The sequence below is a fragment of the Varroa destructor genome, unplaced genomic scaffold (genome assembly GCF_002443255.2).
Source record: "Varroa destructor unplaced genomic scaffold, Vdes_3.0 BEIS01000003.1, whole genome shotgun sequence".
NCBI classification, from domain to species: domain Eukaryota; kingdom Metazoa; phylum Arthropoda; class Arachnida; order Mesostigmata; family Varroidae; genus Varroa; species Varroa destructor.
In genome coordinates, this window is record NW_019211456.1 from 25,988,348 (window position 1) to 26,014,964 (window position 26,617).

Sequence of the window (26,617 nt, forward strand, 5' to 3'; positions counted from 1 at the left end):
CTCAATCTCGAGGGAGAATATCTTAATCGGGTTAGTCTTTCCTGTGTGGCTGTATTAGCTACGGCCCACGGTTTCTCAGTAGTGGTCTGCATGCATGATGATCCACGGCAGCCGAATGTTACAGTACACTTAGCATCCCACGATACCTATCTGTTTGTTTGTATTCCACCGCGTTTCACCTACTTAGATTGTGGTCACTCTAAGCAGGAAGTAGAGAGTAATAGGCCTAACGTGAGTCGTAAAGCCTCGGAGTGCGCGGCAAATTTCAAACTGAATACTTGTTTTTTTCAAATGCACTATTAACGCGTATAAAAATAGCCTGCATCATAATCTGCTGCGCCCTGTTGTTTTGTGCGATTCTGTTGCCCGTACTACTTCAACGTTATTTGCGTTACTACTTGAGAAAAGGCAGTTTCCCCTTAGTTCAGCCTCCGATTTAGCCCGCTGTTCGGAAGTGACGGAGAAAGATCATGAAAGACGGGTAGAACGATTAAAAATGTAGCAGTGTGTCGTTGTTCACTATCCTTTAGACTCCACAAGCCCATAATCGCAAGTACACATTCTGTTGTGCTGCTCGTTATTGTATAGGGAAGCCGCTAGCACCATTGTTGTTAATGCCTCCAGTGTGAGGGCCGGCCGCTGCTCTATAGGGGTCTATTCGCCTTCCATAGCAGTGATGCGCGGGATTGCTCGGTTGTCCTCGATGGCCATTCTCACCGATTGTGTCTCTTTCTGGGTAAACGTGGCGCGAGAATATGTAATGTACATATATTTAGGCGAAACCCCGTGATGGTGGCAGCCCAAGGGGGAAGGGGGAGGTTACAGCTCTCGGTTGACCCTCGCCTCAATAGTGTCGCCCTATTTCAATGCGCGGCTACCAACACCATTATCCAAATGAAGTATTCTGCACATTTACCGACCTCACCATGGACTTGCTCAAATAACATGCAGGCTACTATGTGCATGTGGTGTGCGAAGGGTCGTACTCAGTTTCTCGAGCCCTCGAGGGATTGGGAACTTACTAAAACTCCATGTCTGCCCCTATCTGTGTTCGCCGTTCAGCAGCCATTATTGGAGATCCGTATCTCGGCGGAGTCTCCACCCTGTCTCGATGAGATCGAGTCGGAGGCGGAACCGCTCTTGGAGACGAGTCGGCCTCTGTGCAAAATCGCCTATTGGGGTTGATCGAAACATCTTGTGGCATGGAGATATACCAAAGTGGAAAGAAAGCCCACGCACGCTACCGGTGAAAGGTTTAAGCGAATAAACCAATGCTCCTATTGTTCCTAGTATTATTATTATTATTATTATTATTAAAATTTCATCGACGGCGAACCTGAGGCGATGTTCATTTGGCTTTCTTGGTAGTTCTGTGTCGGTCTATATGTATTACTGGTAGCGGGGTTTCTGCTAAATAGCGGGGATCGCGCCGAAATAAGGAATGACGATTTGGCCAGTTGTGTACATCTTCATTTCGCTTTGACGATGGTTGACGGCTTTCATTTTGTCTGTTTAACGGTTACGCTATAACTCCAATCTTACTCATCTCAGTGAGCAGATTATCACCTTTCTTTCTAGATTCGGTGGTGTAATTAGTAATTGTAACAGCTTTTCGTCTATTTATTCCTCTTCTTTTTGGTGCCCAGCGATGATGCGGGTACGGGGATTGGCCAAAGCGTCCCGAAGATGAGAAAAACAGATATCATTTTATTAGGCTGTTTACTTTCAGCTGATCTAGGTGCCACAGTCACCACATAGTGGCACTGGTATCAACGGCAGAAACCTTTGGGTAATTATTTTTCGTCGAGGATGAAGGGTGACGACGATGTTGGTGGTATCTCAAATTGAATTCAGCATCTAGTACTACCGGGCGCTCAGCGTGCTTCTATCTGAAATGGTCCTTTCCGACTAAACTGTCGAGTTAAGAAGTATGTTAGTTAGGGTAAGTGACTGCATACAGCCTGACATGATAGGATAAGAACCGTATTTGCGTTTACGAGGCAGAATTCGTTGGCGCCAACATCTGTTCGGAACTCCGGAGTCGGGCGTTCGTCGTCTCGTACGTGTGCGAACGCACTCCACCGTTCAAATATCTGATATACTTGTGAAAAGTCAAAAAAACGGATCATCAGGAAGCCATACACCGATTTTACATTCGCAAGAATACACAGACTGCGCACTGCATGCAGATATATATATATATATATATAACGAGTACTCACGAGCTATTCTGTCCCCTTTGTATGCAGATATACCTGCGAATCTACTACATAATACTGTGTAATTCAATGCTACGTATCAAGATGACATGGGTGTGTTTGTGTTTGTAACAGTTCCCCGTGTTCGAACAAGTATGCGTGAAAGGTTCCCTAAGGATGGCTATTTAAGCGGCAGGTATCGTCTTATAAAATATTATCATCAGCATTACCATCATGAGCGTCAACGCACATCGTCAGCGTTTAAACGCGACGGCGACGACAAGACCAGTTTGAGGAACCCTTAGTTGAACACCCAGAGCATCCTTTAGTCGCTTGCCTGTCTGCGCTGTTCCGCTCGAAGCGACGGCGCGCGGCCATGACGGCGGCTGCTGGCACTGCCGCAGTTCCGGGGTGGCCCAGCCCACCCGAAGCCTCATCAGAGAGAGTCCATGGGGTCGTAGCCGATTTCAATAGCGGTGGTGGCCGGAGTGCCGATGCCGTTGCTTCGGTGCCCCACGTATGACAAATTGCCGTTTCTGCTCGGCAGTGCTAGTTACGACAGCAGTAGTGGCAGCAACAACCTTAACAGCGGATCCGAATCAGACCAGACCACCCGAGTCACCCTAACGTCGTTGAAATATATATCGCCTATGTACGTGGCGAGATAAACGGCCAACAACGAGCGGCGACCGACCTACAGCGATGTAACAACAACATAGGATGATTACTACGCAGCGAGCAACTGCCACTTACTCATCATACATAGCCGGTTACGATAGTTTTTCAGCTAACCAGCGATCATTTCATATCTGGCTCAAAATGCCGCCGTGCCAACGATGCCTAGCAGCAGCAGCAGCAGCAGTGTCTTCTTCGCTTGCGGCTTCTGATGCTGCTGTCGTTATTTCTGCTACTACAACAGGCACTGACGTCAGCCCTAAATGCCCTCCTCGTCGCTAGCCTTTCTTCCTCATGTTTAGCTCTGATAATGATGGCCGCCGATGAACGTACGCCATATTTGTAGCTCGCTCCGGGTTAAGTTAGCGAGAACGACGGCGAGCGGAATCGCTGCTAGTTTTGCTGTTCCTGAAACAAATTTAGTAGATGGGTACATACTTGTCGGTATCCATACGCGGGCTATGGTAGCAGCGTCGACGTGTTACGCGACAGAATGCTATGTGTCTGTGTTAGCCGTCTATTAATGGGTGCCCTCGTTCGCGCTCATCGAGAGAATCCGAGTAGGATTATAACAGCGGCTTCTAGCGCCAGGGTTGGGGAGAGTTGACTCAGGGGGACGACTCAGCGCCGGTGACGATGGCCAGTTAACGTCGGCCGGTTAACTGAACCCTCTAGCTTTCTTTGCCGTCATCGCAGTGGATGCTGTTGTTGACTTGTCGGAGTATCAAGAAAATAACAGCACCCATCGTACTGCTGGTATTGACGTTGTCAGGTTTGCCGTGCTTGGTTTCATTGTGGGTGATACTGCTGCTGCTGCCGTTAGAGCCTTGCTCCTACGGGTATAGCTTTTGCGGCCAGAGCGAAGGGCGACGAGACAGAAAATATGAATTTAAAAGATATTATTTCACGACAGGCCGAAAGACGCCCCTCGGCATGGGTGGCCTTCACTTGTGTGCTTCACTCAAACAGAGTTGAGTTCGGGAAAACGATGATATCGATGAAAAAATAACTATCTTTCTCTCGTTCGCTTTCTTGGGAGCTCGTAGAATCAACGAAAACTAAATGAAGCCACCGAAATATGGTGATTTAATACACGGCACAGGCACACGTACACGGCACGAATCGACTGCATTTTTTGTGTGAGAGTAAAACAGCGTGCCTGTTCGTCTCTATGCAGATGACAATACACGTTTATCACAACATTTACTCCCCTTAGTAATAGAAGATGAGTGAAAAAAATGCTTAAAAAATAACTATTATTATTACATTATATAAGCGCTGAAGCAATGGACAAAGCATATGCAATATTTACTGCCCTTGTCAAAAAAATTACGAGCAGTACATCGAGAGAATAGAAGAAAAATGAAAACTAATGATGGCCGTAATAATACTATTGGTATACATAGATGGCAACAAAGAATAACACCATGCCGCCCATACACACATCGTCCCGCTACCAAATAGCCGGATCGATGTGATACAGACTGAAGTCTCAGCCAATTTTGTGCATCTATACGGATAATTTTATGCAATTTTGTTTTACCATCAAAAAAGAAAGATCGATGAAAACAAACAGCGAAACCGTTGGTGGTACATCGTGGAAAAACAATACGCTAAACGTATAGGATTGTCGTCTCCTCCTTGGCCACAACAGAGGCCACCGATGAGACGATTAAGTGGATACAATCGAAGGTTCATTTAAGCTTTTTTTTTTCTGGTCAACTTTCGTCCCGTTCTCGTGCTTGTTTCCATGTAGCGGCGATACGTTGACGATCCAAAGCTGCATTGAAGTGAAAGCCCGGGAGCCATTATGACGCGGTGGCGGGTACTCAGACCGTCGAGTACAGCCTGGATGGCGCTAATGAGTATTTACCCATCAGCGTGTTATAGTAGGATGCGCATATGGTACGGCAGTGTTCGTACTGGTTAAATAAGAGCAGTACGTTTACGGAGTACCCCATCTGCTACGAAACTATTATGCAAATGCTGACAGAAGATGGCTTTTGGCCGACGGTAGTTGGCCGACCATTCGAAAATTGCAGTATGCCTGATCATGCCATTCCGTTGCATTCCATACTCCATTTCATTTTGATCCCGATCGGCCATTCGAGCAGACGCTAGATTTACATCTTGACAGAGGTGGCTACGCCAACAGAAACGTTAACAACGAATGTCTAGAAGGGGGCCATTTGCAGCTGTACAATTCGTCCAAAGAAGTTGGCGAAAGGACCGCATAGCTTGTTGATAGCGGACTGTTTTAGCAGTTGCTACCACTGATAAAGAAAAAAAAAAAAAAGAAACGGGACTAACTAGACCATAATGGAAAATGAAGTACTGAAAAGTTTTTTGTCGGTCAAGCGTACCGAGACAAGATCTTGTTGGCAGGGCTAGAGACCCTACTGGTAGTACTGCTATCACTGTTTGATCGGTTATCGGTCATCGGATTTCCAATCTCACGATGTGTTCTACTTCAAGTCACCAATGCTGTGGTGGCGTCAGTACGTGTTTATTAGTACTGACTATTTATGGGGCAAAAAACCAATTTCTGACACCTCTATATAAATATAGCGGTAGCGATGTCCGCGGACGTTCACATGCATGTCAGGTCGATGCGGTGATGACAGCTTTGCGTGCTCAGATCGCCCAGACTGGACTTACCAACTGGCTGGTTGGGAATACCTTTAGTGATCAGACCAGGCACAGAGAAAAAAAACACAGAAAAATCTGAGCCGTTGCAGAGTTAGGTGGTAAGATGAAAACTCACTGTCATGTGTTCATCACAACAAAGCAACGATAATAAGTAATCATCACAACTATCATCCTTCGTGTCCGATCGCTGTGAATCGTAGTGATTAAGCACAGTTGATGCCGGCTTTTTGGGGGTGACGTTGCGTACAGCTTTCAATTTGGCTTAAATAATACCCGGCTTTTTGATTGAAATACGGATATCTTACTTACAATCAAGTACTTCACACGAACGGTCGCCTAGTAGTTTCGTGCGGGGCATATAAGATCCAGTCAATGGAAACCTTTGTTGAATATTATTGATATGTAAAGCACACAGAGGAATATACGCGCTTTTTACGGAAGTGTTTTATGAATGCGTTTATCAAAAGCCATTTGGATAACACCGATAAAAGCGCCACCTCCTTCCCTACATTCACAGATAACAACAGCATCAAAGGTAATAAAGTAAAAGTACCACTGGTCAATCATATATAACCATGTCGCCTATATGGTTCTATCTAGCAAAATATCTAGGTGTTCTCGTTTTTGCTCGTAGCTGACACTCGGAACGACAGGCGGAGCAGCTCGCCAGGGACCGTCGCTCCAACGCATTGTATTACACAATGCGACAAACAACCAAAAGGAAGCTGATCGAAGAGAAAGAACTGTTAGATAGACAAAAAAAAAAAAAAAAAAAAAAAAAAAAACGGTAGCGACAATAACTATTGCAATGGCAGCAACGACCGAAACGCTAATAAGATCGAGGTAGGTCCGATAGGCTGTCGTTCATGTTAGACTTATTTATTGTTATTGGCCGTTATCATGATTTAAAAATGATCCGCATTTGTACCGCTAGGATGTATTATGTCGCTGTCATCGGTCACTTGTCGCTTGGCGATAGCATTAGCATCGAGAAACCAAGCTAACTTAGCTAACTACTTACCGAAATATCGATACGCTCAAGTATGCGGTCGGCCTGATAGCTGTAGTGAGGTACCCTTTGGTTATTGCCGTGCTCGCATTCGTTCGTTTATAGATATATATATATCTGTGTGTGGCATGAAAACTGCTTGACTGTTTTCCCAAAATGTTCTCGACACTCGCCGCGTATAGATGTACGGACCGTTTCGCTGGCGAGCGGTTTATCTTCCACACACGGAGTAGACGATGGCTCAGATACAGCCAGCTCTTGGGCCGATCGTGGCCCAGTCATTACAACCAGAGGGACGCTGCAGCCGGTAGTCGCTGCGTTATATTATAGTAGCTAAGTTAACTGGGGTTATGTGTCATAAATTGACTTACTGACAACAACAACAACAACAACGTGACCACAGGAGAGTCTGGTCCTAGTTGTATTTGCCACCCCCTATTAACCATTGCCTCAATATGCTTGCGAGAGTTGGCTCAAGACACATCACCGTATCCGGGTTTCCCCATTTTGACGGTTGAGCCCAGTTCATCTCATTTGACTATAATCTATCGAAATTAGTTGAATATCGTTGCTGAAAATTGCTGTCAGTAACTACGGGCAGCACGACATGCGCTTGCTGTTTAGCTTCCAGTAGCAAAGTTATCTGTGAAGCTGATAGCAAACTATTCAACAAGGCGTCTACTATGATATGACGTTTGCTACTGCTGTCCACGAATAGGTGAGGACGTACACACCCAATCTGTTTTGCAAGAATAATTTACAACATACCATATGACAGCTTAACACCTCGAAGCAAAATGGTATATAAACATCGCCTTATAGTGCAAGTCGCTGCTGGGAGTTGTGGTAGCTTCGGAGCGAACGGGCTTATCATCTCGTTGGCAGCCCTCTGGAAGCAGCAGCACAAGTGAACTCTCAGAAAAAACAAAACCACTTGGGGATCAGCCGCCAGACCCTATTACTGGTAGTTAAATGATGAAATAATATCCTGCAGGTCGGCAACCTGCGGCGCCTCTTTCTCTTCTTTTTTTAGTTGTTATTCGGAAGGCAGTGCACTGCATATTCCAATGAACGACGCTGCTTACTTTACTTTTCCCTGGCCGGCACTCACTTACGGTGACTCCCACCGGTAGGACGATGACTCCGTTCCGCTACTCCTGTTGCGACGGTGAGAAGAACCCTTCCCAGCAGGAAGCCGGCTCCACAGCGCCCAAACCTAATTGGCCGAATGTGTACTCCCTGTTACACTCCTGTTGCCCTAGTGCCCTTGCACTGGGTCCTGCGTCCGGTTTGTATCCGGCGCACTCGATTGCATCCTTTGTTGGAGCACGCTTTTGGCGCGTGGCGCCTCCGAGGGAATAGATATCCTGGCGTGGGGAAATGATCAGACGATTCGAGGGTCCCCACCAGGTGCGTAGGGCGCTGTACTTGAAGCGGGCAGCATTTAAATCGCCAGCTAACAGAAATTCTGTACGAAGGAAAAAGAATACGGCTGAACCCCTCTCAGCTGTGCTGGTCGAATTAGGACGAACGAAGCGAGGAAGCCTTCTCTGTTAGGTTGCCAATCGTCTTGTGACTCACTGACACGACCACCGTAAAGGATCTTCAGTGTACTGCCTGCCGAAGAGCGCGGTCGCAAATATAAACGTTTCAAGCTTAGGCCGCAGCTATACTGCAGCGGACAATTATGGCTACATTATAGTGAAATGAAGTGAAGTGTGCGGCTGGGTGGTCCTCAGTGTCGAAACACTAATTATATCGTTGTCAACTTTCGTCAATGAATAAATTGGGGCAAATGGGCCAAGTCGTGGGCAACAGCAGGGCCCACTCAATGACACTCCTGTGGATGCCGTTGGTAGCGGAATATTGATTTTCAATATTCGAATCCTCCTGAGAAACGCTTCTCGGCAGGAGAACAGCAAACAGCGCAATGCCTGCACTGATTCGTTCAGTGACGAGCACGTAGTGATGTTGATTCGTACATATGAAGGAGGCCTGCGTGCGCACAGGCACACACGTACAGACACGCGACCTAGCAGACTAATAGATAAGGATTATGACTTCGGTATGGTAACATAGGATTTCAGTAGGATGACAATGATGTTGACAAATCACTCCAATCCGATACCTCGTTCAGTGCACATGTACACCCAGCGCGTTGCGTGCTGTGCGATTATTAAACGAAAATTCGTCCAAATCGAGCGTTGCTACATGCCACATTCTGCATGCATACAAATATAACATATACTTATTGAAGGCATGCAGGCACAAGTGATCTGTTCGACGCCAGCCACTTGCACATTTCCTTCGGATAGGTCGAGGACAAGTGTTCATCGACCACCAAACAACCTTGTCCCAAAAAAACACTACGTGCACTACATGCCAAGTGCGGTGATTGAAGCCCAACTAATCGTATTTGTCGATCGGAGCTAGCGAAAGCAACCCTGCTGAATACTTCGGCCAACATGACTACAGAAGTTAATTTAAAGCTATAAAATTGAGAATACATAAAACCTCTAAGCACCTGAGAATGAAAAACTTGCATCGCGCCAACGACATGACACGAGTGAGCAAGAAAAAGAAGCAATATAATTTGTACTTTTATATGAATCGATCGCTATCCACCACGTTGGTGACCGGTTTGCCTTATAAAGATATCGTGAAGCAACAACATCCAGGGATCGCCTGCGGTAACCTGCTGTGCTCGTGGATTGTATACGGGATTGTGTGCGGTGATTGGCGGTCATGTCACGACACAACAATTTGCCGCAGTGGTTCAGGGTCGTCATGGCTCGAGTCATCAGAACTAATTCTTAGAGTCAACCTAATTAATTTTTGCGTTGCCCATCGTCTCAGAATCAGACACACGGAGACGGTGAGTTGGCCACATTGGCTGGCAATTTTGTCGCCACGAAATCCAGGTAGTAATCAAATGTTGATCCCCAGATAGATGCTCCATGCACCCAAGGTGCCGTCGCTCCGTTGGGCGTGCCAAGTTCGCCGGAGCAGCTATGGTCGTCTTTCGAATCGCGCACTTCGTTTCGCGTACCATTCGGCTTCATCAAAGTCGAACCTCGCGTAGTCTTCGCTCAGCTAACCCCGTTCGTACTTATACGTGTATGTATAAAAGAAGGCTTGTTGAAGGTATGAGCAAGATGAAGCAATGGATATATAAACAAGTTTGAGCTCAAATAATAGCTTTTACGCAGACGGCCGTTGGCCACGTGCCACAATTGTGAAATCGGTTTTGATGCACCTCCTCTATATGGCGGATACCATTCTCACTGTATTTAGTTCGCGCTATGTGTCGTACCTCAACTTCTCTCCAGACGGGCAAATATCGTAAACAACGGTTGCGGGTTGACACTTCGAACAGGGATTTGTTCATGGTGATGGAGCCTTTTGTCAACTTACGTAAACTCACGACAGTGTAACACTATATGCCTGTAAATTGTCTGAATTGTTCGAATTAGAATGACAGATCGTGCCGAAAACTTTCCCCGTTTCTTCAGTCGTGAATCAGTTTCGACTTTGCGACTGGCTTAAGGAACGAATATCGAGGCAAAAAGCTGTCAACAATGATGGTCCTGTTGTTTTTTTTTTTCGTTCTCTCTCAATGAGCGACAACAAACACATGGTTGATTTTGAATTCAAGCTTGCTTGGGCCCTTGTTGTTACATTTGTAGCTGCGGCTGTTGTGTTATTGTCACGGGTGCTGTTATTGACGACCTCACAATTCATTCAATGATTTCTAACGCTACAGGCTGTCCTTATGTGGCCGCTGCTTTTTTGCGGATCTTCTCCCGTGCTCGTTAGAACGTGTGAATTGTGGGTACAGGTCAAACAAGTCACAATAATAGTTGTAATACAAACAACACTCACAGAGGCAATACGAAGCAAGAAAGCTTCGTCTCCATACGAATTCGATCAGGTACGCTTCCAGGGTTCAAAGTCTAGCTTGGCTTATAATCGGACTGTATCTCAAGAGCAGGCGTTCGCGACCGAAGTATGAAGTGGCAGTTCATTTCATAAAGAGGCAGAAATTTTCCTATCGGATGGTCTTGGTCGGAGTTTGAAGTTGGTGAGGAAGCTTTGCTGACGGTCGTTGTCTGCTTAATCGTGTTGGGTACTCGTGACGAACGCGCCATTCGTCACTCTACCGGTTGGGTACTAATGAGGCGAAGTTTCGGCTGGAATTAATCGACCACGTTTGTATACCGGGAGTTTTCAAGGCCTACGCACGCAAAAACTGTTGAGCCTGTATATAGGCAACCAACAGATCAGTTGTAATCGTAGGATAGAATCTATACATGGTGCGTCCGACGTACAATATATTGTATAACGGCCTCATGAAATGATTAGCCACCTCGCAGGGGTTATTCAGGACAGCCATTTTGTAAAACGGTTGGGAGAACAGGTGCTTATTTATACGGTTAGCCCCGTATAGTAATTACGGCGGTAGTGCTTGTTCTTTCATGCCGAATCAACAATTAAAAGTGACAGGAATCTATCTTTTGCCAGCATCGCAGAAAAACTTGGCACAATTGTGCTCGCCCAAGTGGCTGGTTCATTGTCGACAAAACAAATAGGGGAAAAAAATTGTAGAAAAGACTAAAATCAATAGAGACGTCAAGAGATGTATTTTACACAAGTCGCTCAATCCGTACCGCCGTAGACGCGTGACGTACGGTATGCGTCTAGGTGCGGATAGATGCACACCTGACTACGACTGATCGCATCCAGAGCCACGGTCAGTTTGTCAGTTCGTCTGATTGACGTCGCTGTTACTCTGATTCTGTAGAGAAAAAGCGCCACTTATAATAGATAACCTAACGCGCTGTGCGTGTATATGCTCACTTATATCCAACGGCGATGCCTGTCGTTTGCTTGACGTCTGTTTAGAGGGACCGCTGGCCGCGCGACGAGTAACCGAAGCTGGGCGCCCAAATAAAGAGACGAGAATTAAGCCATTAGCTTTATGTGTTTCTCTCGTTCGTCTTCGCCTTTGGTGAAATATATTGCCACCGACCGCCCCTCGCTTCGTCGGTTAGTGTACACGCTCACTCTGTCTTTTCCTATCGCACTTTTTTTTGGGGGTCTCTCATCGTTCACGCACTCTCGCGCGGTCCCGTTCGCCACTCGAGCAAGTGAGCGGGCGCGCGGAGCAGCAGGTATCCGCTGGGCACCCGCTTCTTGTAGCCAGCAACAGCCTTAGCAAACGAACGTCTACTGGCTGCAAGGACAACGAAGGGCGGTAGCCATTGTGCTACAGCTAGAAATCGAACCTACGACGAACCGAACGACATGTGGAGAGCATGCCAGCGAGAGACACTGGCTTGACATCGTGAAACTGGGCTAAGGTTGGGTGGGCTAATTGTGATAGGCGTGAATCGAGAATGAATGGCTCGATACGTAAATAAGCGAAGAACCAATTGAAACGTACATCCTGTAACGACGTTATAGTTAATTACATCGCAGTACTTAATAGCTGAGTGCGAATAGTGATACGTCAGTAAATAACGAGGAACATCATTTTCGACCGCGAGCACGTGACCGATCCTCGTCGTTTTGGTTTTTTTTGTTAAGTTAGACTAGATAAGTGATTAATTTTTTCGTAGATAATCGGTTTTGTCTCTCTGAAATTGTCTGTTAATTCGACATTCGCTGGCCCTGATTGCCTCGTTGTTCGCTATATGCCGCTCCGTGCTCTGATGAATTGCCTCGTAACGTAGTGGCTAAGTTTCCCCTTGGTCTGACCGGTTCACTAATGTTGCCGTCTGCTCTAATAGTAGCCCCATTCGGAGCGGGCAAGAGCGTATGAGAAGGCGTGCATCGCTGATGTCAGCCGCTTCAATTGCATATCGTTGTCGTTAGTATTAGTAGCAATAGTTCAGGTAGTGCCAGCTGTTTTACGCTGCTGACGGTGCTCAGCCATTACTCGGCGATTTGGTCAATGGGCCAGCACGAAAAATGCGAAGACTTCGAGGCTGTAGCGTAGGCCAGCTAGCCAGTGTTGCTTAAAGGCTTTCGACCAACCTGTTTCGTGAGCTCGTCTAGCTACGATGCTCAGTATTAGCTCGTACCCACTTACGCCTATTAGGTATAATGTCTGCCTGTTTATAGGACAGGCTGCTGTCGTCAGGACAAGGCATTCGAACAGCTACTTACAGACACCATAGATAAATATACGTGTACACATAAACGAGTCCAACAAAATGAACTGGACAAAATATAAATACGAAATACGTGTTAATGTTTATTTCTCTATCAATCCCTTGTGCCTACACAGTTCTGTTGCCTTAGTAGGCTTCGTCATTGGATCATTCGTAAATATGGGAACTAGGCGTCGATGAACGCTACCCTCATAAGGTTCACTTTTGTCCATTGAGGATATCTTCGTCCGTTGCCGACACCCCAATGCAACGACGGTACAATATTGTTTAATTGTGATTATATTGTAACGTTCATCTACCGCGGTTATCTGTGGCCAGACGGTCCATCAGAATAAAGACTCTACCGCGGTTTATTCCGTTTTCTGCTCGTGTAAACTGATTTATTCTATTTCACAGTTGGGACGAAAATGGCTCATCGTCGTCCGGTTGAAGACTAAAACGCCTTGAAGACTAAAGACTTAGTTCTTTCCCGTCTCAATATCTCGTTATTATCCATCGTCTGTAAATTAATATCGATTAGCTCAGGTGGCCGCGTCTCGGGTTTGTTATTGTTACGGATATTACTGAAGCTGGTCTCGACGCTCCTATCGTGGCTGCCGTCGCCGTCGCCGTCGCCGTTGCCGTTGCCGTTGTCGTTGACGCTCATGATCAGCGTTAACGTTGTGATTTTTTAATGACTATCTCCGGTGGAATTTATTGGTTAACGTCATAGCTTGTTCTGCGTTCACCGCTTTCCGTGTTCACGATCTGGTTGCCGGGGTTCGCCGCTGCTGTCGCTATGTCCGCTCGCCGATTCGACCATCCATCCATCCGCCTGTCTGCCTGCCTGGCCATAGTAATGCGATGCATAGTGAGTTTCTACCGGTGCCGAGTGCCGTTCGCGGTGTAGTCCGGCCGTACAGGGTGCTCCAAGGGTCCCTATTTGCTGTCTTGGCTGACCGTACAAACGTTTGACGAGAACGCGATACGATGTTGGGCTGTCTCGCATGACGACGGATTGTCCGAGCGTCGACGAGTGATCGCCGCAGAACAGGGGTTGTGAACCCTACTGCTTGTGGTGTGCCTTCCACTGCAGCCGCTGGCGTTGCTATAGAGAGCCGCGCTGTCGGATCTTTTTGGCGTCGACGGGGCACCAAGAGCACCAATAACATCTCACTCCAACGGGACTCAGGGCCATTTAGGTGAATTTATGGCCCGCTTAATGTAATGTTTTAGCAAGCGAGACGGGTTGTCGCTCGCGGCCGCTGCTGCTTCTGTAATATAATATAATATCATATCCTAAATGTCTCTATTCGTCTCGGAGCTCTCTGTTCTTAGCACCGACGTTGAGCAATTCGGTATTAGCCGTTAGCCGCTTGCTTCTGCTGCTTGGCCGGCTCTGATATCCGTGGCGTCTAGAGGACGGAACCGTATTAAAGAAAAAAAACTACCAACTGCTCTCATTCGGTCACTATTACGATGCGGCTATTCAGGAGTTGGACTGGGCGAAGTAGACGGACGAAATAAGTTAAAAATGCAGCAATGTGAAGACATAGAAGCACGGGCGTACATACATGTTTAAATTCGGATCGACAGTCATATATGTCGGGCCTTATACATATGTAAGATGCGCTAATTTAGAACTGTCTTAGGCTGATGCTATAGCAGCACCTAGTCCCTAGACCGGCGCTTCTAAACGAATACGTTCATGACCCGTTTAGAGAATAAGAGTCTCCGGAAAAAAGGGCTACGCCATGCGTACAATCTACGCCATGCGTACGATCTACGGGACGATCTGTCAGTTTGCTTATCCGAGCTAATGATAGTCCACGCCAACCTCCTAAAATCACCTAATTAATATAGTATTATCGACATTTTGGCACAGGCGCAATATTTCCATTTAAAGCAGATTAGAGAAGTCCTCAGCCACATGCACCGAAATTTTGAACCGAACGGCCTAATAACGATTGTTTTTAAATGTGTTTGTGCGAGAACACAAAATGTCGTCTGTCTTCGATATTTATGCATAGTTATTGCCTTTTTTGCTGACGTTAACTTAACTGAAAATCGTCTGCTCAGAGGCGGCTCCGTACGATAACGCTAGGATAAAGAGCAAGAGCTTGCTGGATTCAGCGATAAAGCGGAACGGTGTGGAGTAGTTTAGACGCTGCAATTACCGCTATTACAACAGCAACGGCATTGAGACATTTGCTTTTATTTATTATTATTGTTATGGGTTGTACATGAGATGAAGTTATTACGCCTTTACGGGCCGCTAGTTTTTCATCGTTGTGTCGGCGACGAGAACGACATAGTGAGAGTGTGAGGCAATAGAGCAGCTCAAACAGATCTCTTATGGAGATGGGCTGTGGGAGCTAAACGGGAGAGATTAAAACACTTGTGGAGAGCCGCTGTTCCTTCTGGATAAAATCATGAAGGGTGACGATGGCGGCGGCGGCGGCAGCACCAAAATGTAGGCTAACAGCCGACTACAGGCAATGGAAAAACCTGCAGATGGGCAACGATCGTCCAAACCACAGTTCGTCCTTATGGACTGCCTGTTGTATTTGGTCAAGTACTGCATTTGACTGGAGTTCTGTTGAGAAGAGACGGCGCAATCTCTTTCGTCTCCTTCTTTACGGTAGCTGTTTCCATGTTTGACGTCTCTGATAGCTCTCGTCATCAAGTGACATAGGACCTCCGGCAGTTGGGCACCGCCATATAGACAGCGAGCACCCTCGCGTCGACTCCGCTGCGTCTACGAAGCCAGCTACGTCAATACGACGTTACTAGTCACCAATGTTATGACAGTATTGAAGACATTGGAAGTGCTGCTACCGATGGGCATACGTAATGCTTTTGATAATGGCCGTACTAAACGAGAAGAACGGAAGGCAGAAGCCATATAGACTCATGTACTTGTTTTGGCTTGATCGGCTTTTCTCTCAGTCTATCTCTCTGTCTGCTTCTCATCTTGATTTTCGCCCGTTTCACTTCGATATATCGGTAAGTAGTACATGGGCTTAGATTGGACGAAACAGAGAACCGTAGGGTCTATTCCGTTCGTCTGGCGGCCAATAGCGTTGGACAAGTTTGACTAAACGGCCGAATCGAGCAAGCTGAAGCTGGCTTGGCAGGCAGTAAACACAAGCAAGATCGCCTTCCTTCTACCGGAATGTCTAAACTATCATTTACGAGCAGTAACAATAACAGCGGCGGCGGCGGCGGCGGCGGCAATAGCAGCCGCAATAGGTTGAAGAGTAGCGATTCTAATGTGATTCGTCCTAAAAAACGCAACGTTTTTACGCTACTGCTGATGTGTGTTTTCACTTGAAGTGTTTTTTGTTTTTTTACACGTGTTCATACATGTTTATTTGCAGGAGTAACAGGAGTGATTACGTGAGCTAGAAGCACAGCACATAGAAATTAGACAATCAGAAAACACGTGTGTGTGAAGTGGCGAAAATGAGCTACGAAGTGACGCTGCTATGTTCCTCCAGAACAGAAAGCCGACCGTCTTCACAAGATATTTCTTATCGAGTTGAGACATTTAAGGCCTGGTTCAGCTGGTGAGGCAGAGCAAGGGGTAAGCATGGATACCTCACAAACGATCGCCTTCATTTTTTGCATTTACATCAGCTAAGTGATCTTTACATTTCTCTATCTTCATTCGCCCTATTCAGTTCCCACTTCATCGATGTCGATGGTACGACCCCACATCTGCCATTCGATATCTGCCAGCGCTCGAATTCCCTCCCTGTAAATGGCTCGCTTTCCGTTGAGGTTAAGCTATCGGCAGTTGACTTCTGCTAAAAATGCCGCTGAAGATCATGGTTTCATAGTTGTCGTGAGCCATCATCACACGCAGCAGTTCAGCGGTTCGGTTGCTGGTGGTGACATTGTGATACATATATGGCATATTGTACGAAGGTTACCATGTAAAGCTCGCGTAGAAATGATTTCGGCCAGTCTTCTTCGTAACAAAGGCAGCAGCAATGAGCGCCGAATAATTCGGTCCTCTACGGTTTCGACAATTGAAGGACACGCGTAGCGTGTTAACGATGACGAAGCACCTCTCAACGAAACTGCCGCCGGTGGCCATATCGGTCGCTAGAGCACCATCAGCGGCTGCCGCTGTGAAGCCAGCTCGCGTCAACTGGCAACGACGTCATCGTCGTTCGCAGGCAGCGAGTTAGCGATAAGGTAATCGACGATGTGGTAAAAATCCCTCTACCACAACACACGAAGGCACGTGGGCATAGAGTGAAGAATCGCTTAGAAATAGATAAAATTGTTGAAGTGATGGAGGTTGACGAGAGAAGAGCCAGTCATCATCTTATTGTTTCCTTCGCCAGTAACATTGGCTCAATGCGAGCAAACGAAGCAGCGTTCCTAATATTGGTACGATTGCAAATTAAAGTTACGGAATTACTGTAGCTCGTCTACGTGAGACAAGCACAAGAACAACGATGACGCACGATGATGATGAAGCACGAAGCTGGCAGATGCAAATGCGGGTATGTCGTAAGTTATTTCCAAAAAGGATTTCGTTTATTTGTAACAGATCCTAAGCTACTGTTCTCCGATCGTAGAACGCCACGGCGAAGGCATGCGCCAGTTGCTACCGCTACCGTCACCTCCGTTATAAATACAGATGAAGGTGGCGTTTATCCTTTAAGTTATGGAGAGATGACAAGTGAAGACAACAGTCGGAGTGGTGACTGAGATGAAATGATCCAAAAGTGAAAGATGTGGTAAAGCTGGACTAGACCGCCGCTGTCGGTAACGGACCGTCTGAGGAACGACGTAGAATTGCCTACGCAACCACGCTATCGTTGTGCCTTTGCGGATTGTATATGGTAGCAAGCCAGGCTACTGTGCCTACGGCTATATATTATATTATAGATGGAAAACAGGCAGCGACAACGACAACACTTGGAAGCACGAGGAAAACTAATCATATAAAGGCAACAGCAGCAGCAGCAGACCGAAATGGGGCAGGGGCAATTATAACCACTGGATCGTTAAAACAACAAAAACAAGTCATGTTCAGCCGCCGCTGCTGTAAACAAAATTAACGTTAAAGATGACGGCATTGCACTCATCATCAAGGATCTACCGGTAGCGTTGGTCGTCCCTTGCAGCTAACTGGTCTGAGTTTCTCTTCGACATATATATAACTTGTTGTAATGGCTATGGCAAGTACACCTAATGATATTTATGAGTCCTAGCAGCAGTGGTCACAGAAAGTAGGAACAATAACCAAAGGAGCCGCGATCACTGACCGGCAGTGTTGCCTGGTGGATACCGCAGTGACGAGAACAGCACTTTACGACAATTTGAAAATATTCCATTTTATTTGTTATGCGGATGTTGATTCTGATGCTGAATAATCTAGTAGCAGCGGTAGTGGTTGTTGTTGGCGATAAAGCAGTCGTTCGTATATAATCTAGAGCGTCAGCCTTCGACCAGTGATGTGGCTGGCGGCTGATGGTTCTATAGCTAGGAAGGCTTTTGTGGGCTCGTTTTTTGCTTAACGCCGAAGGGGAAGCGATGGAACGCGAAGCAAAACAGGGAGCGGGCGGGTGGTCGAGCGAGAGCGAGCATTCGAGTAAATGATGGCCTTAGAAATGAAAACACAGAATGGAATTAATCATCTCAACGATGCGCACTTCACACGACAGCTGCCATACTGCCACCTTGTATGGCCATAAGAGCAATGCTCTTATGCCACCGCGGCCAAACACCCGACAACAATAACTAGACAAGCAGCAATAACTTCACACAAATGCCCACCGCCTGGTGGTGAAGGCAGCAGGCTGCTGAGGTTGGTTAAGTGAGGTGCATTAGCAACAGCAGCGGCAGACCCTTACAAAACGTCATCTCATTTAAAGGGAGAAGCGACGACTATGCATGGATAGGCTGATATTATACTCGTCGCCGCTGGCGCTGCGGTGACTTGACTGTTTGCTCGGGGAAACGCACAAAGGGGGTACGAAAGAAGGATGAAAGTCAGTAAATAGACGGCGCATTTTGTAAGAGAGCAAGGTAATTAGTTAAAAATCACTTCCCTCGTTGATTAATTATTGGAGAGATAACTTACTAAACGAGCTTTCGCTTGTATGGTTAGCGCTGATACAGCTAAAAGCTAACTGGCTGGCTAAAATAGCCAAATACGTTGAGCTGAAACACACCAGGGCATAAGAGCGGCATCGCTTTTTTTTGCCCCCCCAACTACACGTAGTACGAAATAACGAAAAAAGCTTATCTAAATCGTATTTTCCTAATAAAGACTCTATACGTATCTACGATGCGTTCATACAGAATAGATTATAGTGGCAAACACGAATGTAGTTGTAAATAATGCACATTTTTTTCTACTGTTTCCGTTACAGCAGCGCGCAACAATATGGTTCGGCCACATTTCCATACGCCTGTCCATCCGTGGATCTCGGATCCCGCGGGCAAAGCATTGCCGTATGCCCACGGCTCGTCGTGGTTCCCAGCAGTGCAGGGGGCGAAACCTCCACATTCACCCCCCGGCGCAGTGTCTGCGCCCTCGTCACAGAGTTCATCACATTCATCACCGCACCTCTTTACGTTCCCACCGACGCCGCCCAAGGACGCGACGCCCGATCCATCGGCGACGGCGCTGCCAGCGGACTACGCTTCGGCTAGCCTGGCTGAGGATGTTAAGGCAGCCCAGTCATTTAAGCAGCGTAACGAAGGTTCGTTCTTGGCCGCTCATTCGGCCTATTACCAAGGCGCGTCGGCTTATCCAGCCGGCAGCGACCTTGGGCCCTACCACCCAGGCTATCATCAACAGCTGCTCAACAGTGTAAAATCAATCCAGCAACAGTACAACCAAGGTGGCTACGGACCCGCCTCGAGCAAGCCTAAGAGCAAGACGAGGTCCAGTGCCGGTAAGATTGAGGTGTTCTCCCACACATGCTCTCTTGCTGTCCTCACTTGAACTCGAAAGTCTCTTCTAGCTCAAGCATCAAATCTGTCGCACCGTCTATATCACTTGACTTGACCACGGTTTACGCTAAGCCATTTCACTATAACTCACTTTCTCGTATCTAACTATTTCCTCCAACTTACGCTTTCGAGCTTTATGCTGTGTGCTTCATTGGACTTGCAAACTAACCTAACCTAGCCTTAGAGTGAGGACAGAACGAAATCGGGGGACAATAGAGAGCAGGTAGGACACACCTCACCTGAAAAATTGCCGTGTGTTTTCTATTCTTGTAGAGCTATAGCTTGGGCCTTTACGATTCTGTCGCCTGTCACTTACTAACTAGTTCATTAACACGATACTATCGTATGGCTTCGCTGTCGCTCTCTCCTGTTTTGTCTGTGTGTACGAAAATATCTCGGACTGCGATTGTTGTTTCTATCTCACCATTTGCACGCTGCGCGCTTATATTTGATTGACCACTGCCGACACCAACTTTCATATCAATCGATGCGTCAAATGAACCAACCACACGGCCACGTTACGTTACTACACGTCGCATCAACTTCACGGCACAGGACGCACCACTACAGACTCACGTTCGACACCAGGTAGCTCCGGCCTGTGCAGTCCCCCTTCCGCTGTTGGGGGCCTAGGAAGCGGAAGTGTTGGCGTTGGAGGTCCAATGTTGGCAGAAAGTGCAGTGCTATCCTTCCCGCTGGAGCAGGGCTCGTATTTCTGGGGCGCCAGCCCGCCTGCCACCGCACCCGCGGGCCAGCGCTCCTCGGAGGTCTCATCGTTCGGAGGTAACAATACGACATGAAATAAAAGCCCCCAACATCATCCCATAATTTCCACGAAAAGACTCCCTCGACTGAAGTAGACTTCTGTAGGTTCCTTTTGTCGTTTATGTTTGAGCTCCTCAAAAGCTCTCTCGTTATTGAGGCATTCATTTGTGTTCGCGTTTATGCACCCTCTCCCCAACCCCCAATCCTCCCATGTTTCGCAACAGCTCGTACATCCAGGATCGTCATCAAGATGCCCTGATTGATTTCCTTGATTATGACCACTGAGTTGCATGTGTCCCTGTATAGCACGAATTCGTCGGAAAAACGAATCGCTACTGAGCAGAAGAAGAGATTTTCGTGAAACGAATGATCTTCAGCTTTGATGGAGTACTTAGACGTGGTCTGATGCATCGTGATGCCATTGGCCACTGTACGTGAACTTCGTTTCCTTTTTTTTTTTTGCTTTATTTTACCCAGCGAATGGATTTACTTGATAGCAGTACTGAGTTGAGTTGGAATGTAGTAACTATTACGTTTGCAAAGGATGTTCATATACCATTCCGTCAGTCTTCCTCTTTGTGACAACAACGACAACAATAATGACGGTATGGAGCAACTTTATCTTGTGTTGTCTCGCCCATTTAGATACATATGTTACTTGTATTTTTCGTCCTATTTGTTTTATTACGTCCTTTATTTTGCCGTTGTTGTCACTGTTTTATCAAGTGCGTAACGATGAGGCTTTGGTTAGTTATCAGTTGTTATATGACATCATTGAGTTTTTTTTTTTTTTCGGTGATTGGATAAATAACGATGTTCCGTTCCTTCGTCTATGGATCAGTTGCGTTTTCCGTGTGGTAAAAACGAGCTTCTGTTGGCATCCTTTGTTTTTCTCATTTGTCCATTGGCAGGCCTTATCGTCGTTCCTTTATCCTTGCGATATGCAACATTTTGTAGTGGTAACGATGGATAAACTACTGGCGAGTTGTTCGTGAGCTTATGGGCTATGCACAGATGTTGGTGATATGCAAAAGCTCGTGAGAAGCCCTTCGCGGTACGACATTTCTGCCATGGTATCAGATGATTCAGCTGACACCTCGTAGTTGGTCACTTCTACAGTGTAGCAATGGCGGAAAAGGTGTAAGACAACGGCGCTAAGAACAGAATAACGAGTGCCCTACTCATTATTTGGACGTGTTATCGCAGTTTCGGTAACTTCGCTTATCTAACACCATTAACTATAAATGTATTGTACCATATAGATGCATCAGCTATTACCAAAGCACATTGACAGGGGATGGCGATAATCTCCTCGTCGACTCATTCACCCTCCGCATTTATTCATCCTCCCCCCGATATTTTTTTCATGGGTTCACATGACTACCGAACTGAAGTTCTTTTCAAAGACGAGTGAAGCCTCACCCTTCCCTACTACGGTAACTTTTGCCGATAGTATAGACGAGCAGGCTACAGGCAAGGCTGATCTATTGAAGACATACGTGAGCACATATCATCAACTTAACATCACAGTTTGTTTAGATAACTTAACAACGACAGAAGCGGCAATTCAGATTAAATGCGGTATCGGACTATAACGACAACAACGGCACGAAGAGATGTGCATCGATTCCTTCGGCCTTTCGTCCGTTTACCGTTGTTTTGCGCCCTTCAAAAAGGTCTCGTAGGCAGAGTTGCGCGCAGTTGGTGGGGCATGTAGAAAAACAGATACACCAAACAGCTTCGAGCATCCAAAAAGGAGAGCACCAACGACATGTTGGTCGCCAGGCGATCTGATAATGCTTGTCTAGAGCTCTATTTCTATGTTTTTTTCTGTTGTGTGCATTTTGCGGTACACCAAATTCATTGTGCAAGAAGAGTTTACACACACACACAATTGCTTCGAGCTTGATCCCTGTTGTTAACAAGCGTCATGCAGCGGACAACGCAACAGGATACAGCCCATAGCCGCGTCTCATCAAATAGATACATCTACTATTTGTGACTGCACTATAGACGGACACGTGCAGACGTCACTGCCCGTGCGATTCAACAGTGTAACTAATACGATGGAGCAAACGAGCGATGATACTTCTTGACGGCAGTTGATCATTATCACTCTCGTCAACCCGTAAACACAGAAGCGTCATCGACATTTCAATCCTGTTTTGTTGTCAGTTGTTGTTGTTGTTAACACACAATCAAGGTAGGCCGTTGCTCAGCAGCAGCAGCAGATGGTGACGCTGATCTTGTAGCAAACTGATACAGTGAAAGCGAAGAAGGAAGAGATGGGACGTATTTGACGACAAAGATGCTAGAATGGGCGGGGGGGGGGGGGGTGAACCTCCGATGGGTGCTGGTTATTCTTTTGCACGTTTTTGTCATGTTCACGACGAACTCAGCAGCACGCGCCGCCGTCGCCGCCGACGACGGGATCTAGCTGACACAAAAGAGTGCAGTTGTCGTTCCGTTTAGTGTCCCATCATCATTTGGCTGCATATACATATAGCCGCAACAATAAGCAGCGTCATAGCAGGGCAAAGTCTATAATACTATTGTTGTCTATGGGCGGCAAGCTAACTATGTGATAGCGCGACGATACAATTTTTCCAGCAAAAAAAAAGCAGGAAAACACACAGCGGCCGCAAAAAACCCCGAAGCATCAACAACGCGAGTAATAACAAATGGACAACGACCGGATGGCTGAAAATGTTTTTTCTTTACAGCTGATTGCAAAGATCTACTGCACTGCTTATCTTTTCGTAGAAGAACTACTCGTTTTGTCGCCCATCGATGCGACAGAACACATCGAAAAGGCGTTCATCTGCCACTTTAACCCTCGTCGGTACTGCCGCAACATCCACGACGTCACCACGGCGCCAATGCTACAAGTACTGCTATGATTTCGTGCACGGTCATCTATTTGTTCGTTGGCTCGCTATTGAAGACTGTGCTTGGGGCCTTTGCCGAATGGCGCTGATGCCGATGAGGAAGCAGTTGTCGTTTCTCTTCTGATTTCTGCCGCGACTACCATCAGCGCTTCTGAACTATACCATTTAGTTGAATAATAGTTCAGTAGCTGTGATAGTAACTGCGGTTGTAATGATGCTTGTACCACTGACGGTTGTAATGCCATGCCAAGCGTGTATGTGCGTATTTGTTAAACCATAGTCGAAAAATGGGAGTCAAATAAAAACCGCCTACCGCCAAGCAACTTCGTTCATTTAACTGCGAGTTCAATTGGATTCTGCTTCTTCCCCTCATATACAGCGTTGTATCCGTCCATACGTGTGCCGTAATTCTGTCCGCACGCGCGGTGTTGGCAACTGCGTTATCTAACCGCCCAACAGCAAGTTGGCTCACTTTCCGTGTCGATACGTACATTATCGTACTATTGGAACCTTCTTCTCACAGAGGGGCAACGGCCGCGCTTCCCTTCTTAAAATCGAGGGACATAAGGGTCAGAAGAGATCAACAGAACTTTACTAACATCTGTGTATTCAACAGGAGAAAACAAGCACATCTAATCAACGAGTCAAACACAACATCGACGGCACCGACTTGAGCTTCAATGATGTACGGAGGAGGCGCGAGCGATTTGAGGCGTACTAACAACACTAACAGCAGCTGGATACTCCAATAACGGTGGCAACAGAAGGTTGAGTTGAGCCGCTGGCAATTAGAGACTCTTTTGTTAATCACAGATCGCCGTCGATCCTTTCGCGGCCGCCGATGCCCATTCGTTCAGGCGACCTGTCCGTAGTACATCGATGTTATTACTACATCTTACCAATCGCATGTACGACATACGTCGTCGTCCAACAACCATTAAAGCGTTGTGTGCCAATTTAATTCGATCCCCAGTTTCGCCGGTCTTCTTCACGTCATCGGACTGGCCTATCACCCCAATTCTTGTGGGCCGGCTTTCGTTTTATTATTGTTACTGTCGCTGTTGTATTCTGCCGGAAAGGCGGATCTTACGGCAGTCTTCGTTGCCGTCGTTGCATGGTGTGATCCAACGTCGTGAAATAGTTTGCCAAAAAACCGGCGGGCACAACGAGAGAGTGTGCGAAACTTAACAACAGGCCAAATAAAGAAGAAACAAGACAAGAAAAAGAAAATGACGACGATGACGAAGAACGAAAACAGAATGAAGAACGAAACTCGCTGCGAGGGGCACCCAACCGTCTTGAGGAGTCCAGTTGGATAGGCTCCGCAGTGAATCGCCGCTGCTGCCCAAAGATCAGGACCGCAGAACCACAATGAGAGATAGGGAGAGAATGGCGGGACGCGATTGTTTATTTTTAAATTAACCCACGTCTCTTTTATCACGATTAAGCACCGGTGGCGGCAAAAGCGATACTACCAGACAATGCAGGCCACTTGCGAACAGCTATAGAGAAGTAACTGTAGCATCAATACTGGCCGCAGCACCTCGACCATACCCGTGTCTTTGTAGTGTTCATTTAGACGTATCAACCAGATGTAGTATTGCAGATGCCGATGATACACACTTCAAATGACGAGGCATAAGGCCTGAAGAGCGTGTCGTACCATTAGATACCGCCTAAGGAAAAAGCAGAAAAAAAGAAAAGCTGTAGCTATATCCAATGTCGTGTTTTTGTCGACTGCATGCTACCTATACGAGGAGTGGCACTGAAACTTTACAGCCAGTAACGTCTCCCTTAATAATGAATAGGGGACACATTGCAGCGAATCGGCGTATACTATAGAAGCAAAGAGTTTAGAACGCCCGCAACAGCCAAGTCTCGGCTTCCTTGATGCGTGTTTAATGGAAGAAGAAGGGTTAGTTAGGACAAACGGTCTTCGTTGTTGAATACATGGCCTAAATATTGATGCCGAAACGTCCCTTAGACATAGAGCTTTGTGCAGCTTTTTTCGGCTTACCAACATGAAGGAGATGTATTCCATTTTTCGACATCGCGTCGTCAGCCTGAATACTATCATGGATATATAGGGGTACCTTCGTCTACTAATCACGTTTTAGGACGCTGTAGCAATGTTTCTCATAGAGAAGTGGGTGGATCGGAACAGGAAGTAAATAACGTTTAGCAGGAAGATTAATATTAGACAGTTTCAGACAAGCTTCAGTGGCAGTCTCTTTAGCTATGGGTCAGACTGTCGTTGCGGACCGTAGGTCGTCGAAAGTAACCCTAGGTGTAAGTGGAGAAGCAGTCAGGCTGTGACAGCAGAGAAAAAGTCTGCCGTTTCCTTGATCCCAGACCGCTGGTTGACAATACTATTAGATGTTCTACACAATCAGCCTCTTTGTATCGCGTCGTTGCCGTGCACTGTGTGTGTTTTTTGCTTTCCTCTAGTTATTGTTGGCCTTCCGTAAAAATAGTTTCCGATGCGAGATTGATGAAACGTTCGGAACTAGTACTTCGATTTCTCTCGACACGATGTTATATTGATTCTACCCGAATGAGGCAACAACTGGCAAAATCACAGAATGAGTTTGTAGCAAGTACGCTGCTTGTGGAAAACCAACGCTTTTAACACAAAATCTTCGCTTAGCCACCTAAATATCCCTTTTCACTATTTTTTTATTATAGCATTATAATAGCCTTGCCAATAGCGTACTGTCGAACGTTTTCGCTATACGTATCATGAACAATGTCTGCCAATTTCCACGTCAAGTTACTTGTCGACACTATGCTAGTGGTCACTCACAGCAAAGGTACACGATTATAGATTATTCACTCAATGCATCTGATAAGTGAAGATTCTGACAAAACTTCCGCTTCTCCCGACAACGCCGACTTTAAAGCTCAAACCGGACACGTACAACGCTAGCTGTTATCTTCCAGTGGAACGGTAGTGACCCTAGTATTTGAATGTAGCGTTTCCTTATCATCTTCATCCAGATAGATTTCCCTGGCAGACTGTGTCCCTCTTGTCGTTCCCCCAAACGGGACGAACTAAAGAGTCTTTACTTTGAAACTCCCAAAGACTGCAAAGATCGTCGGTGGTGACCTTTCATTGAACTAGTCATTACATAGCACAATAACAATGTGTTTTTCAGCCTTTCATCACAGCTGGCGTAATCAACAGCATTGCTAGCGTTCCATATGGTTTGGTGGTATATATCTTGTCAGTGCACGTACATTTTTTCTTAAGCCTTTGTTCGTTCGAGACTGCTTGTTCATTTGTTGTCTACTTCTTTTCCC

At 46.5% G+C, this 26,617-nt stretch overlaps 1 protein-coding gene across 11 annotated transcripts in view; it reads left to right on the top strand.

Annotated features, from left to right (window-relative positions):
- LOC111247343 (transcription factor GATA-3-like) overlaps nucleotides 1-26,617 on the top strand; it is a 110,437-nt gene that overhangs the window by 66,026 nt on the left and 17,794 nt on the right. For 8 of the 11 annotated variants that reach the window (XM_086982639.1, XM_086982637.1, XM_086982638.1 and 5 more), the window contains 2 exons: nucleotides 19,079-19,606; nucleotides 20,220-20,447. In XM_086982639.1, the coding sequence (XP_086838765.1) occupies nucleotides 19,079-19,606; nucleotides 20,220-20,447 (756 nt within the window). The remainder of the gene's footprint in view (nucleotides 1-19,078; nucleotides 19,607-20,219; nucleotides 20,448-26,617) is intronic. The other 3 variants (XM_022798141.2, XM_086982642.1, XM_086982643.1) reach the window with 3 other exon arrangements.